At 37.5% G+C, this 17,785-nt stretch overlaps 1 protein-coding gene and 1 long non-coding RNA gene across 2 annotated transcripts; one reads left to right on the top strand and one right to left on the bottom strand.

Annotated features, from left to right (window-relative positions):
- The first annotated feature begins 184 nt into the window (after positions 1 to 184).
- On the top strand, positions 185 to 3,084 carry LOC120636829. Its single transcript, XR_005659399.1, has 3 exons — positions 185 to 213; positions 1,452 to 1,546; positions 2,988 to 3,084. It is a non-coding gene; the product is annotated as an uncharacterized LOC120636829 (long non-coding RNA).
- A 5,060-nt stretch (positions 3,085 to 8,144) lies between these two features.
- Positions 8,145 to 13,894, bottom strand: LOC120636818 (proton-coupled amino acid transporter-like protein pathetic). The gene is made up of 7 exons (XM_039908381.1): positions 13,718 to 13,894; positions 11,470 to 11,608; positions 11,099 to 11,120; positions 10,923 to 11,044; positions 10,351 to 10,456; positions 8,739 to 8,838; positions 8,145 to 8,192 (listed from the first exon to the last, which is right to left on the bottom strand). Exons 1-7 carry the CDS (start codon positions 13,892 to 13,894, stop codon positions 8,145 to 8,147), a joined length of 714 nt encoding a protein of 237 aa, XP_039764315.1.
- Between the last annotated feature and the right edge of the window lie 3,891 nt (positions 13,895 to 17,785).

Genomic DNA, 17,785 nt, shown 5'->3' with positions numbered 1-17,785 from the left:
CCAACCCCTTAGTACCCATAACACAAGCTACGCTTACTTTGGGGCTAGATGGCGATGTGTGTATTGTCGTAGTATATTTATTTATTATTTATTTATTAATATATATTTATATTCATATATAAATATATTTTTTTAATCTGTTCCTTTTATTTTATGTCATCTTTCATTAATTGTCTTAGTTATCCACAAATTATGTAGTTCTTCCTTGTAAGTGTAAGTGGCCCTGCTGTACTAATAAGATGTAAAATAAATATATAAAATAAATTAAAGATTTTAAATTAAGATTTTCGTGGTTAATCAACATTTCTTAAATATAGTTAACGGGTACATACCTACCACGATAATATTTTATATTTGTCGATATTTCAACCCAATTGCATGGATTGTGGTCACAACGGAACTGAAATATTGACAAATCCAAAATATTATTTGGATTTGTCAGTATTGGCAAAGTTTGGGAATGAACGCAACGAAAATTTAAATTATCTCGACTACTTAATGTCTAACTAGACCTAACCTCAATCGAAATGACTAAACTTCAACATATAACGTAGTTCTAAGTTAAAAAACTTAAATCTCTTTCTACCTTTAATGTGTTTATTAGTGTACCTTTATAGTATTCTTAAAACTTATTGCTGCAAATTCACTAATTACAAGAAATGGAAAGTAGTCACTTTTTCATTATTCCAGTGCATTATTCAAGTTAAAACACTTAAATGTTATTTTTGTTAGTTCTCTGAATTATGTTATTTCTTATTGTTTGGCAATTGAACTTATACGAGTATACTAAACCTACTTTATAAAGTATGTTGTTGTTTTGTTAATATTTTATGCTACGAGTATATACCGTTTATACTAAGTTATAAATTCTTAGTTTATGCACTACACACTTGTTGAACCGCTAACCAGAAACCCACTAGAGTTACATTACCCAAAGCAATTTTACCAGGATTATGTTATCAGATATTTTTCTACCATCCATTGAAATGACACAACACAGACATGCGTAAAAATATCTGATTATTTTACACCAATTTAATAGACATTGGGCAAGATAATGGGTCACATTGGTAACACGAAAAATAGTTTTTTTTTCTTAATATTATTTTCGCGGTATGGCGACAATGCCACCTATTACGCCCTCTCTAAAATTTCTTATTCAATTATACGTTAGCCTTTACTGCAATCTCACTTGATAGTAAGTGATGATGCAGTCTAAGATGGTAGCGGGCCGACCTGTTACAGGTATGACAATCATATCAATCTCATACCCAGTACCGGTCGTATGGTAACATGGCAGAAGCCCCTAACCAGAGCGAGGAAAATCAGAAATTATAAATTTACAAAATGGCCCCTCCGTGGATCGAACCTGGGGCCTCCCACCTACGATTGTCTATACACATATTTTGTATCTACAATAAAGTGTATTTTTATTTCATTTATATTTTCAGTTGGGAAACTTCTTCACAGCCTTCTTGGTTTTCATTTTCCCTGCAATCATGGAGACAATGATCACGTGGAAAGAGCCAAGAAAGTTAATTTTCCGGTAATATTTTATTCCATTTCACTGATATCGTTCTGTAACTTCCTAAGTGAGTAATTTAGTTTGGTCGGCCTAGAAATTTATAGGTCTGTAAAGAAGCCCGTAGGAACAAACTGGAATCAGGAAATTTTCTGTGTCCACGTGCGTCGGCGAGCACGTTAAGTAATCGATGTATTTAATGTAAATAAATAAATAAGTATATTACGACAATACATGCATCGCCATCTAGCCCCATTTAAGGCGTCGCTTGTGTTTTGGGTACTAAAATAGCTGATGAATATTTTTATGAATACATATTAAATACATAAATACTTATAATTTACAGATAAACACCCAGACACTGAAAAACATTCATGTTCATCACACAAACATTTTCCAGTGGTGGGAATCGTATATGATCGTATATCGTATATCGGACTATGTATGTACATATAGCGTGGCGATGCGTCGCCACGGCCTGTATCGTCACGCCAACAACCAGGTTTACCCTCGTCTATAGATGTTTCACATCAAAAAGAAAAAAAGTGTGTGCGTGTAACCTTTACGCGCGATTGAAGTAAAACTTTTATTATTATTTACTGATGAAAGAGTAATATGTTCCTGGGACTCCGCCATTTCATTTAATATTCAAAATTCATTAATATCACTTTCACATTTTATAAATATTTTCATTTGTTAAATAGAATAATAATTGAGAGTAGACAATTGAAGGTTAGATCAGCACATTTCAATATAACCTTGTCATTGAATATTATAGAATGTCGCAATCGTCAGAAAATTTATAAATAAGTTTTTTTATTACAAAAATAAATTAATATATTTAATAAATAAACCATTATATTTAAAGATTTTCAAAAAACTTTGCTATTTAAAATATTTTTTTAAACTTGAATTTTTTAATACGTTTGAAAATATTGGCAATAAATAATCCTAATTGATTATTATATTTGCCACTAGCTGATGACATATACTTACGACTAATCCAAATTATTGTTTTTAAATACCGGAAACTACACAGACGTCTGACGTAAGCTTTACTTCCGTCTGAAAAACATCTGAGTTACTCCCTCGTCCACCTGAAGAAGTTTTACTTCAAAAACTGTTTATTAATTTTTAGACGACCGATTGGCGCAGTTTGCAGCGACCCTGCTTTCTGAGTCCAAGGCCGTGGGTTCGATTCCCACAACTGGGAAATGTTTGTGTGATGAGCATGAATGTTTTTCAGTGTCTGGGTCTTATTGTATATAATAAGTATTATATGTATATTATTCATAAAAATATTCATCAGTCATCTTAGTATCCATAACACAAGCTAAGCTTACTTTGGGGCTAGATGTGTATACACACATCGCCTTGTCTTGTCTTGTCATAGTATATTTATTTATATTTATTAATTGAAATTACTAACTAGTGAATTGCATTAATATATTAAAATCTGTTACAGGTTGTCACTATTGAAGAATGTAAGCCTCGTACTGTTCGGTTTATTCTTAGGCGGAGGTGCGTTTTATTCTTCATAAATAAATGAATACGATTATAATTTTTTTTATTTTAAACTAGCCAGTAATTTTATCCGCTTATTTCGGTGTTTTTAAGCTAAAACTTTGTTTGAGAGTCATTCTCTCGAAGCCTCGTAATTTCACATTGAATCTATAACTTGCACACGAGTCTAGGTCGTCAACTGAACTGTATGCATTCACTACAGCGTCACTAAACTGCGCGAAACCTCCGATACACTGATAAAGTATCCTATGTCCTTCTTGGCGCAGTGGGTCTTATAATTGGGAGGTCCCAGGTAAGACTTCCGGCGGGGGTCAGTTTGGAAATATATAATTTATTAATTTTCTCTGGGCTGTTCTGGTGTGGGGCTTCGGACGTAGATAGTTACCAGCCTATTTACAAAGATAGCGTTCTGTTACGATGCCGCAAAGAAACCAAAGGGGTATAGGTTTCTGTCATATATCTAACCTTCTATTCTATCTATTAGCCGGTTACCATTTTGGACTGCATCATCACTTTTCATCAGGTGAGATTGCAGTCAAGGGCTAACTTGTATTGAATTTTGAATTTTTGAATTTTGAATAAAACTATAACACCACAGCGCTCACCTCCAGGGTGGTTGTCAACACAGACTTAAGAACATACAGAATCCTCATTCAGCCATTATTGTATGCAGTGCATTGTGTCTAAAAACAGAGAAGACCCCCCGCGCACGTCTCACTTTACACCCGCGGAATGTTACTAGCCCACGAACTTTTTCTATTTTCCTCATTTCATGGGAAACGTTTAGAACATTAGAGGTAAAAAAAATACTGTCATCTGCTAAATGAATGAAGTGTCTAACCGCCTGTTCGAGAAAAACTACTAATGTGGAGTGCTTTTTGATGCTGATAATGAGATTCTGTATGTTCTTTACTCTTTGGTTGTCAATAATTATAATCTGTGGTTCTAATATTACAATTGGCCATGTTGTAAATTCGGTTTTTAGGTTATTAATAATTTTTCTGTGGTAGAATGAGCCTATTTTTGGTTTTTTATCATTACGATGTTCTTATACCTAAGCATATTGTGCAGATAAACTACTTTGTTAAATATAATCTAAATAAAACCGGTTATTTACACCGAGATAAGGTTTAAACACAGTTTCACGGCTTAGAAAGACAATAACAATTGAAGATAAAGGAATTATTATCATCAACGCTTGAAAACTCTCTATAGGAATGAATGTTTTACCTACGTGCAAAGATTTAAAATGGAGTTATGCCTTGACACCAAAAAAACTATGCCTTCGTTTTAATTCTTAAACGCAGCCTAAGCGTTCGCGTGTATTTTTATTTCGTATCTAGCGTGCGTATAATAATAAATATAATGCTGTCGCAGATTTTTAGTACTTTTAAATGGGTATAACTTCGTGGTACATGATTTTATCGAAACTTTTACGCAGCGCACCCGTACGATCTCTGTATACTATTCTGAGTATTAAATAACTAATGAATCCACACTTGGCCAGTGTGGTGTCCACCATGCCTAAACCCCTTATTTTAAGAGGCGCACGACCCCAGTAGTGGGCCGGTAATATTGTAAAATTACACCAGCCCAAATTAAAAACCAGTTTCAGAATCAATATCATCTTTTCGAAACAGGCGACCTTCTCAATCATATTTCTCTGACTGTCCCGCACCGTTACACCAGATGTTGCAAATCCACATTTTTTTTTTTCATAAACCGTTTACTTTTTTTTTTTTATATTAATAGCGGGCAAACGAGCAAGTGGCTCACCTGATGGTAAGTGATTCACTCGCCGCCCATAAACATCTGCAGCACCAGAGGAGCCACCGATGCGTTGCCGGCTTTTAAGGAGTGTGTTTATCCGCCCCTTGAATAACCCTAGATTGTATTTTTGAGGAAACACATGGGAGATTGTTCCATAATTTGCAAGTGCGCGGTAGAAATGATCTGGTATTTCGAACAGTAGAAGAATACCAGGCATCCAGATGATGAGGGTGAAATTTATTTCTACGGCGTGAGGTGCGGTCAGAGAACAGGGAAGGAGGTATCAACGCAAACAACTCTTCGGAACACTCTCCATTATAGAGTCGATAGAAACAATTCTGAAGTCCATGCAGACGAAGTCGCGGGCAGAAGCTAGTATACAATAAAAAAAAAAAACCACCGTCACTGAATAACGAAAATATTAACTTAGTATCTTAGGTCAAGCTTTTATTTGATAGATATTGAAGAAGTTGTAGTATAATCCGCCATTTTGAGGCGGAGAACATCTTGGACCGATTTTGTTCAAACATAGCTGAGAGCACTCTCGATTGTTTCACCTTTCAAAGAAAGGAGACGAAATCAAAATCGGTTCAGCCGTTTGGGAGCTACGGTGCCACAGACGCACAGACACGTCAAACTCATAACACCCCGTCGTTTTTGCTTCGGGGGTTCCAAACAAGTATCCCTACTAATATTATAAATGTCAATGTAAGTTTGTTTGTTACGCTTTCACGCAAAAACTACTTAACCGATTCTCATGAAACTTTGTACACATATTCTTGGAAGTGTTAGAAGTAATATAGGATACTTTTTATCCCGACATTACACCATAACTCCGACAAATTATAACTATACTATAGAGGTTATAATATGTGTTTAATTTTGCCCAAACTTTGTGTAGATCCGATGAATGTGGTTGGAGACGGAGGACAGAACTCCTCAGCGGAAAGCAACTAACCCCTCATTTAAGGCTTAGCGATACTGAATACTTTAATTTTTTTAGACACACTTCTACAGCTAAATTTAATGCCATATCATAAAACAAAATCAAACGCATACGAAGTCGCGGGCAATAGCTAGTAAACGATAAATGTAAAAAGTAACTTCGGTGGGTCAAGAAATTTGCATTACAAACTTCAGTACGCCGCCGTTCTATTCCCATAAGTGCCGTATTTCTTACTTACCTGCTAGTCTTACAGTTTTCCTACTGATTTTCAAAGTTTAAATAAAACATGTGGCGCATTGATATACAAAACTGCAAAGATGCACAGTTCCATACACATGTTCAGCATAATTAACAAACTTGCTGTTGCCAGCCTTCTTCGTCCGCTTTTATTAAGGTTTTAGAAATCCCGTTGGTTTTTCCGAAATTAAAAGTAGCCTTTATTACTCTCTGACCTATTAACTAACTCTATGAAAAAAAAATCTACTTAGCACAAACAAACACTTTCGCATTTTTAATGTTAGTACGGATGATTGTAAGAATAGTAAGATTTTAAGCTGTGATACACCAAGCTGGCCAAGTGCGGTTTGGAAGATTGGTTGCTTTGAGTACGTTATGGAAAACTCACAGGCATGCAGGTTTCCTTACGATCTTTTTCCTTCACCGTTATAATAATATACTACGACAATACACACATCGCCACCTAACCCCAAAATAAGCGTAGCTTGTGTTATGGGTACTAAGATGACTGATGAATATTTTTATAAATTATATATACATAAATACTTAGAAAATACATATAAACACCCAGACACTTAAGAACACTCATGCTCATCACACAAACATTTTCCAGTTGTGGGAATCGAGCCCACGGCCTTGGACTCAGAAAGCAGGGTCGCTGCCCACTGCGCCAGTCGGCCGTCAGTAGCAAGTGATATCAGGTTATAGCCGAGCATTTTTCTTCAGAGTTTGTTCGCGGAAAGACGCGGGGGATACCTAGTTTGCGGGACAATATAAAAACAAACAAATAAACTCACTTGTTTGAGTGTTTGCGCAATCATTATTTCGAAAATGCAGCACGTGCCGTTGAAGTTCAGAAATAAAAATACGTCGGTTAGATACCTGGGAAAATAATCCTCATTATAATTCTTTTTAGATTTTTCATATCCCACAGGAATGGGCCAAAACACTCCTACCCCATAGGGATTTTTTTTATTCCTCTACAAGTTAGCCCTTGACTGCAATCTCACCTGGTGATAAGTAATGATGCAGTCTAAGATGGTAGCGGGCTAACCTGTTAGGGAGGATGGTAGCATACCATACTAAAAAAAAATTTAAAAGTAGGTAATAGTTTGGTGTATAAGAATCATCCTATACTGAGTGTAAGAGGCGCGGTGCGGTGGGGCTATCAATTCAGTGCTATGTATTCATTTCGGTCGTTTCATGTAGCAGAAAAAAAAATAGTCGATAAGGTATTTAATTTGATCAGCAGCTTCCAAATTCCAAAATGCAGAAATTTATCTTTTAACTGGACTTGTCTCGTAAACTTTTTCATTTTCTATGAGACGGATCAAGTCGACATCGAAACTTTGAATGTGTTTAGATTAATTATTAAAACTGGTGCGATGTTAGGTCCAAAAGTACCTTTGGAGTCATGTTACAAGAGCGCCCTGTGCTCTCACAAAGAATGCCTGTACCTTTTGCAGACTTTGTGCTATTACTTATTTATGTCCGAGATATCTGCATATCGTTTGCGAAAGTTACTTTGAAGATAAGGCCGCACTGAGAGAACTGCACTGCATGACTTGGCTGACTTGGCATGATATGACGTGGCTCTATGTAGTAAAACGCAACGCTGCAGTGCAGTAGAACTTTTAAATGCTTTTGGTTAATAAGGTTTTCAAACCAACAGTGGTGAACTCATCTTCCCCGCGAGTATCAACCCGAGTGCTTAGACAGACTTCGGTTTCAAGAATCCACAAAACAACAAAAAGTTTCACACATTTCTACCATTAAAACACTGGTCTTGACTTCTAATAATTATAAAAATATCTGGGCCTTTAAACCGGTGAATTTCATACCAGTGTTTGGGAATTAAATGTTCAATATATTTAATTCCCAAACACCCTTTCCCGGATAGCGAGAATTTGCCTTGTGTGCCTTGATTGAGTTGATTGACCACTAATGTTCGATATGACTCTTAACAGCAGCGGGGAGCTGGAAGGGTGCGTGGATCTGCGTTCTTACTAAGTTTATCTGAGCCCGTGTAGTGTGAGATCGAACTTGAGCAGTATAAATTTTAGGGTAGGCAGTGCTTTTGTGCATGTATGAAGTGCACGCTACTGTTGACCAGTGACTAGATTTCACTCATTGGGTCGAAGAAGCTTAGTGAGAACGCACATCCACCCGCAATACCCAGCTGCCCGCCGCACTCTTAAATGTGAGATTGAACATGAGCGGTCATTCAACCCAATCAACGCTCACAAAAATAAAATATCCATTAACCGATGTCCATTACATCGGTTAATAGATAGTTTGGATTTTGTTCATTATCAAATTTGTAATCTAATCGGTTCCTAATATTAAATGTTTAAACTACACTGTTTTTACCAACTTTATTATTTTAAAACTATTAATTTTGTTTACAATATGAATACGATTAAAAGAAGGTAGCCGTTATAATATATGCCATCAATAGCCTGTAACAGTCCACTGTTAGACAAAATGCCTCTCCCAACGGGGGGAGTATCCCATAATCACCACGCTGGGCAGACGGGCTAGTGATACCTTGCGTCGGGCGGTGTTAGATTACCTTAGTCGCCTCGTACGACACCCGCTGGAGGGGGGAGTGACAACTGTATTCTGGTCTGCCATCACCACGCGGTACAAAAAACAGTAAAGACAAAAATAACCAGTTTTTTAGAACAGGATTTTAAAGGTATGAAAAAATAAATAGGCATATAAAATTATTAATCTCACAAAACTCATCCAATTGCTCATATTCGGAAATGCTATTGACAGACACGATATCATGAACACGTATACAGTTCTATATAAACGTTCCCATACTCCACGCCTCCTGTTAAATGTAACCAATCGATTATATGAATAAGTGAATGAATTAATGAATGAACTTACGAGTATATTGTACACAACAGAAAAAGAAAATAACAGAAAATAAGAATACACGGAGCAATTTAGATATAAAGAGCAATTCGGTGACCTTATCGCTTCATAGCGTTCTGTTCCAGGCAGCCTAAGGCGTAAAACGTCACTTAGGTAACAAGCAGTGGCTCGCACCTCATACATGCACAAAAGCACTGCCTACCCTAAAGTTTATATATACCTCGTATAAGAGAAGGATTTTTGCCGTTTTATGCAATTTTCCTGCTGTATGCATAACCTGATAAGAAACCCAGTGCACGCCAGTGCTAACAAGTCAGCATATCGACCCATTACCGGCCCACTACAGGGCACGGGTCTCCACACTCAATGAGAATTAAGGCCGTAGTCCACCACGCTGGCCCAGTGCGGATAGGTGGACTCCACAGACCTTTGAGAACATTATGTAAAACTCTCAGGCATACAGGTTTCCTCACGATGTTTTCCTTCACCGCTGAAGCAATTGATATTTTAATTGCTGAAAACACACATAACTTTGAATAGTTGGAGGTGCGTGGTGGGATTCGAAATCAGGTCTAGGTCTTTCCTAGGTGAAATTCCTAGTGAAAACGGGCATAATGTTCTCAAATGGACATGAATAAATTATTCATCAACATGAAATTTGACTTTGATTTGAAAATTTCGGTAGTTTAGGTCGTAAAGAGACGGAAAAAAAATATATGGCATGAAAAACTTTGGTGCTTAGAAGACTGTTATAATTGACCACATATAAAACAAAATGCATCAGCATCGTATTAATTGCACTTTCGTGACGACATTTTAAGTTATTCTGGGCTTGTAAATAACACCTGATGGTTGTTTATCACTTGGGTGCCATCTAGCGGCACAGTGTAAACGTTAATACCCCACTCTCACCGCGCGGTCTTTTTAAAAATATTAAAATCAATTAAAATGTATGAAAAAATTGAAAAATTAGTATTATTATTATAACTATCACAAAAGCAAACTTTATACCGAAAAAAAGTATTTTCTTTTCGTTTTTGTGCATAACTAACTGGAAAATAATAGTATAAACTTTAGGACAAAGAACGAAATTTTTTTTGTAGAGTCGTGTTATGATAGAATCTACTGTAGTTTAAGGGTCACTTAGTAAGATGGATGTATTCAAAAACTAATTCTTTAACTTTTACAATGTTTGGGGGTTTTCTACCATAGATTTAAGTAATACTTTATACTACTAAAAAAATACTTATTTTAAAATTACAGTCCATTTGACATCCTAAAAATAAGGATCATAATTCTAAAACAAAACGTGAAGTATATTTAAATTATACAGCCTTAAGATCGTACAGTTTTAAATGATTTAATTACGATTTGAAGACTATTAATGCGAGTAAGTTTGGTTACTAAGGTTACAAAATTTAAGATTAAAAAAGGTTGTAACAGGTTACAGAGGTTGTGAACTTACGTATTCGAAGGCATGTGAACTGTGAACGGGGAGCGGCACGGTTCTCCCCAAGCCCAGTAACCGAAGAATCCAATTATCATGACCAATGTTACTACAAATGGCATACCTGTAACAGGAACCGTTCCTTTATATTTATTTATTTATAGAGTATTCAACTAAGGGTTTATGCTGAATTTGTTTTGGGCGCCCCTAAACCCCCCGATACACTCAGGATTCTAGATGCAACAAGAAACAAACATGAGATTTCGCTGCACTGGTGCAGATTCTTTTGTACACAAATAATTAAACTAATTTGACTTGTCTAAAAGTATTTCTATTCTTTTCGCACTGTATCCCCTAGAGACGGATGGCCCTATTTTCTGTAATTTTTTTTTAAAAAGAAATATGTACCTACAACAGAAATGGCTTCATTACCAACTTATTAAAAACGTATTAAAAGCGCGGGTAGGCGGGTGCGATGCGGAGGGTCGAGATGTATTGTGTTGCGATGAAACGGGAAATAACGGGAAATAATTTACTTATGAAGTAAGGAAGTTGTACGGGAAACGTGTTGACGATAATAATATAATTACCCCATTGCAAAACAGCCCTGAAATACACCGGTCTCCGCATATTGTTCTCAATAGGTAGAGTCACGCCTATTCCGTTGATGCTATATATGCATATGCCAAGGAAACGGAGTAAACCATGCGTACTCTTCCATACAGGTCGCTTGTTCAGGTCAGCTGCTACTGATATGCTTTAGTACATCGTGGTTAGGACGCATGTAACTGAAAAATTAAGTTTACAGTACATAATGTTAGTATTCAAGCATTTCATTTTTTCCGGAATATTCCCCTCGTTAGCGGAACAAAATTAGTTTGAAAGACAAGCCTTTATTACTTAGGAGCAACTGTATAAACAGCGCCATCTATTAAAAAACATGGGTACTACGTAGCTGGCGCATGTATCTCCATAGAAACTGTTAAGCCCAGTTGTTAATAGTACCAGTATTATCCGATGTGGGGCGCTGTTTTGAGTACAGAATGACAGTTCTACATTAACCATCTTATTAATAAAAATAAACAATTGTAAATCATTCTGTGCACAAAGCAATTGTTTTGTTTGACAGGAGCTCACCAATAATTAAATCGGCAACTAATGAAAACGGCGCTAAATATTTCAAACTTCTTATCAAGCACAGAGCAATCAGTGGCGCAGTTATTATCAAAATAAGAATGCTCATTGATAACTTATAATCTGTTACTGATGCAAGTACCTGTGAGAAGAGAAATTAATTAAATAACGTTAATACACATTAATAAGTCGGCGGTTCTGAATGTACCTAGAGAGCAGATTAAAGATGAAGGCCACAGTTTGTAATCCCAGCCTGCGTTCTTTTAATAGTCTTGTGCAGGAATGATGGAACGAGTTGCCGGAGCCAACCAAGCGAGCTCCTTCTATACGCTCGTTTAAAAGATAGCTCTAGGAGCATCTTCTCAAAAAGTGTCAGTGAAATACCTAAGACGTAAACACTTTTGTTCCGTACCATCAGTGGTCTATTTTTTTTTTTTTTATTTAAAAAAAAAAAAAAATATAGACCACTGATGATGGTATATACAGCGGGCAAACGAGCAAGTGGGTCACCTGATGTTAGTGATCACCGCCGCCCATAGACATCTGCAGCACCAGAGGAGCCACCGATGCGTTGCCGGCTTTTTGTTTCGGTTTCGGAATTTGTTTATCCGCCCCTTGAATAACCCTAGATTGTATTTGTGAGGAAACACATCAGATGGGAGATTGTTTCACAATTTGCAAGTGCGCAGTAGAAATGATCTGGTATTTCGAACAGTAGAAGAGTACCAGGCATCCAGATGATGAGGGTGGAATTTATTTCTACGGCGTGAGGTGCGGCCCGAGAACAGGGAAGGAGTTATCAATGTAAACAACTATTTATAAAAGTAGGTATATAATTTACTATATTATATCAATTAGTTAAATGATATTGACACAAATGTAGTACATATTTATATATTTTTTATGAATCACGAGGTACTGGCTTCGATTCCCAGGTCGTGCTAAAAATCGTTTAGTAGTGGGTTTACTTAAGGGGTAAGTCCCGGTTATTATCGCTATGATAACATGTAATGTTGAAGGCCGCCATTCCGTATAGGATTGTTGATCCTCTCCTACACAGTATTCTCCGTTTAGGCCGTAGTCCACCACACTGGCACAGCGCGGATTGGTGGACTTCGCACACGTTTGGGAACATTATGGAGAACTCTCAGGCATGCAGGTTTCCTCACGAAGTTTTCCTTTACCGTTGAAGCAAGTGATATTTCAATTGCCAACAACGCGCATATCTTAAAAAAGTAAGAGGTGTGTGTCGGGATTCGAACTCGCCCCCTCGAAAGTGAAGTCGAAGTCTTACACACTGGGTTATCACCGCTTCAATATAAGATTATATTTGAATTATACAAACTAAATTTGACGAAGATAAGACCGTATATTCGTTAAAACAAAATAATCGCGTTGAAAAAATTCTCCTCCGTTTTGAAGGCGGTTAAAATACGCATATTTTCCACTTAATAAATCTCCGCCGGCCATCCATAAGGGTCTTCACCCCTCGCTCATATGTCGAACGATGAAATTGCATTTTATTGTACGCTGTACGGTGTACGGTATCTAATCGAGTAAAAAATTCACGATACTATACCATTTCATATATAGTTCTAGACAGTCTAGGTACACGGAGATTTGTGTTAATATAGGTTTTTGACGACCTCCGTGGCGTAGTTGTGACCGCTTTGGACTGTTAAATATAGGGGTCGCAGATTCGATGACGGCGGCGGAGATTTGGAATTTCTAATTGGTGATCTTTCTCTAGTGAAAAGCTTTAGCTAAAGAATGAAGAATATACATCACCATCATTGTGTCAAAACAATGAAAATTGCTCTCGCACATCTCATCTCACATACGGGGAAGTTTGCTAGCTCACAAACTTTTCCCATTTTCCCAATTTTATGGTAAACGTTTAGAACATTAGTGGTCAAATAATTACTGTCAAATGCTTAATGGCATAAAGTGACTAACCGCCTGTTCCGAAACACTACTGAAGTGTGTACACGGTTTCTGTGTGTTCTTAATTCTGTGGCTTCAGCTTATTAGGTACGACGAAAAAGTCGGGCCACTAAGAGATTTTCCGGTACAATGTCGCGCACTAACCGATTAGGGGTCTCGGCTTATCATAACTGCCATACCACTAACCCGTTACCATCTAAAACTGCATCTTTAAAACATTTTAAGTTAAATTTAACAACCACTTGTTAGGGTGATTTGATTGGAGTTTACTGCTTTTGTACTTTATTTCATGTTAAAAATTCGTTGCCATGTAGAGACCGCTTAGACAGGTCTTTTGTAAGGATGGCAGGTCTTTTTTAAGCAGTTCCACAATAAACAGTTCTTGGCCGGTTGTTTCCAACGTCTCCCATTTGATGTCGCCTGTCCACCTCGTTGGGGGCCGACCAACGCTGAGTTTACCTGTGAGGGGTCGCCATTCTAGCATCTTGGGGCCCAACGTCCATCGGTTCTCTTAGACCATTCCGCTTTGAGATTCGTTGAGCTATGTCGGTACCCATATTTAGATAGATAGATAAAGTGTTTATTGCACAAATTAACGGAGAAAGCAAGATGTGAGCGAAACAAATAAAAATATATAAAATGTGTAAAGGCGTCTTTATCGCCTTAAGATAACCCTTTATGGAAGAAGAAAGTAAGGGAAAACGTTAGTTCTTCTACTGGTCTCCTCATTTCATTGATTGCGTAGAGATACTCCTCTCTCCATCGCCCGCTGAGTGCCTTCTTATGAGGATCATAGTAAGCGGCCACGTTTCAGATCCGTAAGACCTTAGAGGTCAGCCCGTTAAAAAGAAAAGGTACCTACTTAATCGTAGACGATTTCGGAGCTCGCAACAAATCTTGCAATCTAGCGAGTGACAACTTCTTAAACTTGTGTAACTCTTGCAACGATTCCTTGATATGCCGTTTATATATCATCTAAATCATCATCATCAACATATAATTACCGGGCCGCAATGCTAGGAGTGATAGTCTGTGCCGATCTGTATCCTTAGCGAAAGATTTTTTAGCGCGCAATCGGTGAGACGTTTTGGAATATGGAAATACTTGAACATCGAAATAAAATAGATCTTATTTACAATGTTAAAACTCAAATTTGCCTACAGCTCGGAGTTTTGACAGAACTTTTATAAAAAAAGAATCAGTACAGAATTTGCGATTTAAAACGAGTGATATTAGGTCTATATTACTTCGACGATACAGAGTTTGATGTGCAAAAACGAATCCTCTTTTTCGAGCGGGTAAATCTTGTACGATGGCTACTGTACTGATAACTCATAATCCACTCGCTGGCCACTCGTGACGTCCACGCCGGGTGAAACGATGGTGGAACAGTGACGAGTTAATAAAGAAATCAAAGCAACAACCTTAGCATAGCAACGGCGATAATTTTATCGTCTTAAAAACTTAACAAAGGGATTATGGAAATCCTTTTTCCTTGAAAAAGCTTTTAAAAATGATTATAGAAGCTCCGATAAAATAAAACTCTTGATTCGGATTAACTTCCATAAATAAACGCTAGCACCGTCCCACGTAATATTGTGATCTTTTAATGAGTTGTTTTTATATTTTCTACGGATATCGACGTTTACGTAACTAAAGATTATCTCTGAAACGGCTGAAATAGGACTGGCAGGTATGTTATAAATATAATATTTTTACCTGATAAATCTGTATCATAACATAAAAATTTCTATCTTTATTTTTCTCCGGATGTTATAAGAACTGATACAAAGCGGATAAAGGAAACTGCAAGAGTATGAATAAACTACTTGAGACGTCTACCTACGACGTTTTGTCTGCTTATTTATTATGGCCACAAACAACACTTTTGATGTAAGTTATCCTAGGGGCGGATAAACAAACTCCTCAAAACCAACTCAATCTGATGCTTTCTATTAACCTACGACGTTGACTTTGAATATATGATATATTCAAAGTCAATGTTGAATATTTCTTTATTGAAATAAGCCAATAAGCTCTTTTGAAACGCAATCCACACACTCCTATGGATGTGTCCATAGCTCTGAGTGTGTGGATTGCCAGTGAGTGCAAATAAACAAAGGAGGCCATACCAAACCTCAACCCACGATTAATAACCAAACAACTACAACGAAACCAGGTGAAACACAGTTGCATGCATGATAACGGGACACTGTCAACTAAACAAACACCTTTTTATTCTAAGTATAACCGACTGTCCTCTGTGCAGAGCATGCATGAGTTGACGGCCGAGTGGCGCAGTGGGCAGCGACCCTGCTTTCTGAGTCAAAAGGCGTGGGTTCGATTGCCACAACTGGAAAATGTTTGTGTGATGACCACGAATTTTTTTCAGTGTCTGGGTGTGTATATCCATAGTATAAGTATTTATGTATTACATTATTCATAAAAATATTCATCAGGCATCTTATGACCCATACAAGCTACTCTTACTTTGGGGCTAGACGTGTGCATTGTCGAAGTTTATTTATTTATTATTTAAAGGAAACACCGATGCACGTAATGCTCCGATGTATCGGAGTAGCAGAACAAAGCGCAGCATACCTTGGCTCCTCAGCGTCACTACCTGAAGCAGGCGACCTGGACTGCTAAGCTTCTGGAGTGAGCTTGGCTGGCTGGAGTAACCCAGCGGGGAGCCGTACCAGCAGCAAACAGAAGGAGAAAAAAGAAGAAAAAGCTCTTTTGGTGCGTAAAATACATTAAAAAATACTTGGTAGATTTTGACGATAACGACATTCGTAAGCGAAAACAGAGGCTACGAGGTTTGCCAAGTTGAATTCTAAGGTAGATTAAAAAAAAATGTTTGTTTTGGAGCTTATTCCTCTGATAGTGACGTATCGTATAGCTTTAAAAACATTAGGGTCCTCGGTATGGAAGGACTTTTTATGAGATTAAAACCAGCGGCGAGTGTTAAATCAAATTAGGATCGCCCGGGGATAAACGGGGATAGGTAAACTAACAAAATATGAAAATACGAGTGTAAACAAAACATACCCGTATCAGGCTTGACGCTTAGTTGGTGAAAGAAGGAAAAAATCACTCATTCGACTACGACTCTTTATGTAGCCAATAAGGATAAGATGATAAAAAGTAACTATTAGAGTTTTATAATTGCCGTGCCGTGAAGCGGTGATAGCCCAGTGGGTAGGAGCTCGACTTTACTTTTGGGGAGCCGAGTTCGAATCCCAGCACGCACCTCTAACTTCTCTAAGTTATGTCCGTTTGTAAGTTTCCGGTGAAGGAAGGAAAACATCAAGTCAAGTCAAGTCAAATATTTCTTTATTCAAATAGGCACATAGATGGCACTTTTGATGCGTACATTACATGTAAAATATGACATAGGAGTGAGTTGATGGCAAAAAATAAATTCGTCAACTTAAAACTAAAGCTACGAGGGTTCCAAACGCGCCCTGGTCTAAGAAGAAGCGCACAACAAACTTAGCCGGTTGTTATTTTTTTTTCGTTATCACCATCTCACATTGTCATTTAAAAACTATTATCACATACATCGTGAAGAAACCTGCATGCCTGAGAGTTCTAACCATTTCTCGTTGTGGGAGTAGACCCATGCCCTGTATGATGCCCTGATTGATATGATGATGATGATGGACTGCCGTGGACTGATGTAAAATACCATGTAACCTTCCACAACAACTGCGCATTATATGTCTTCTCCTTCTACTTTCTTTTTTCAGCTGTCATCTTACTATCCACTCTTTTTACACGCAATCTTCATTTAACTGCCGTATTGGTCTAGTGGTTAGTATATTCGATTGCAAATCTTGAGATCAGGCGATTCAGGCAACAGTTTTGGGTTTTTTGTACCAAACCGAAGTTTTGGGATTGGCAGTGATTTACCTCCGTGCCTCGGAGAGCACGTTAAGTCGGTCGTGCGCCTGATCTCTTTCCGGTTGTGTCGGAGCTGCCATCCCATCGGACTACGAGAGTGATTGAGTGAGTGAGTGATTGTGCACCTGATGAAATATCTCCCGCGTAGTTAGAAAATCTCTCTGGAGATTGATCACCGTGATCGAAATCGGTCAGGGAAACTGGGTTGTTTTAAAATTCTTCTGGTAACATGATTTTCTTCCCAACGCATATAATATCGCGCTTTATCTGATAATACTGAACACTCGACCGGTCTTCTGGTCGGTTAATTCACCTGCGTTTTAAGTCAATTATAGGTGAACGGTGATGGTTTTAAGTTTCTGTTATGAAACAAGAAACTCCTGAAATTCCGCCATGTTTTTTCCAAAACTGTTATGTCACGCTGAAACAGTATTTAAATGATGGAATAAGAAAGCTTTGCAAATAATTT

The sequence above is a fragment of the Pararge aegeria genome (assembly GCF_905163445.1).
Source record: "Pararge aegeria chromosome W unlocalized genomic scaffold, ilParAegt1.1 SUPER_W_unloc_3, whole genome shotgun sequence".
Lineage (NCBI taxonomy): Eukaryota > Metazoa > Arthropoda > Insecta > Lepidoptera > Nymphalidae > Pararge > Pararge aegeria.
The sequence above is the reverse complement of the archived record's forward strand: the minus strand, read 5'-3'. Positions and strand labels throughout refer to the sequence as shown.

Bases quoted from the DNA above. Each gene is read 5' to 3' on its own strand.
- LOC120636818 (XM_039908381.1), bottom strand. From the start codon at position 13,894: ATGCTAGAATGGCGACCCCTCACAGGTAAACTCAGCGTTGGTCGGCCC. The intron at 11,609-13,717 runs GCAACGAATTTT...CTCTTCTCACAG, and splicing joins GTCTAAGCGGTCTCTACATG to GTACTTGCATCAGTAACAGA. The intron at 11,045-11,098 runs GTACTAAAGCAT...TGTATGGAAGAG, and splicing joins ACATGCGTCCTAACCACGAT to TACGCATGGTTTACTCCGTT.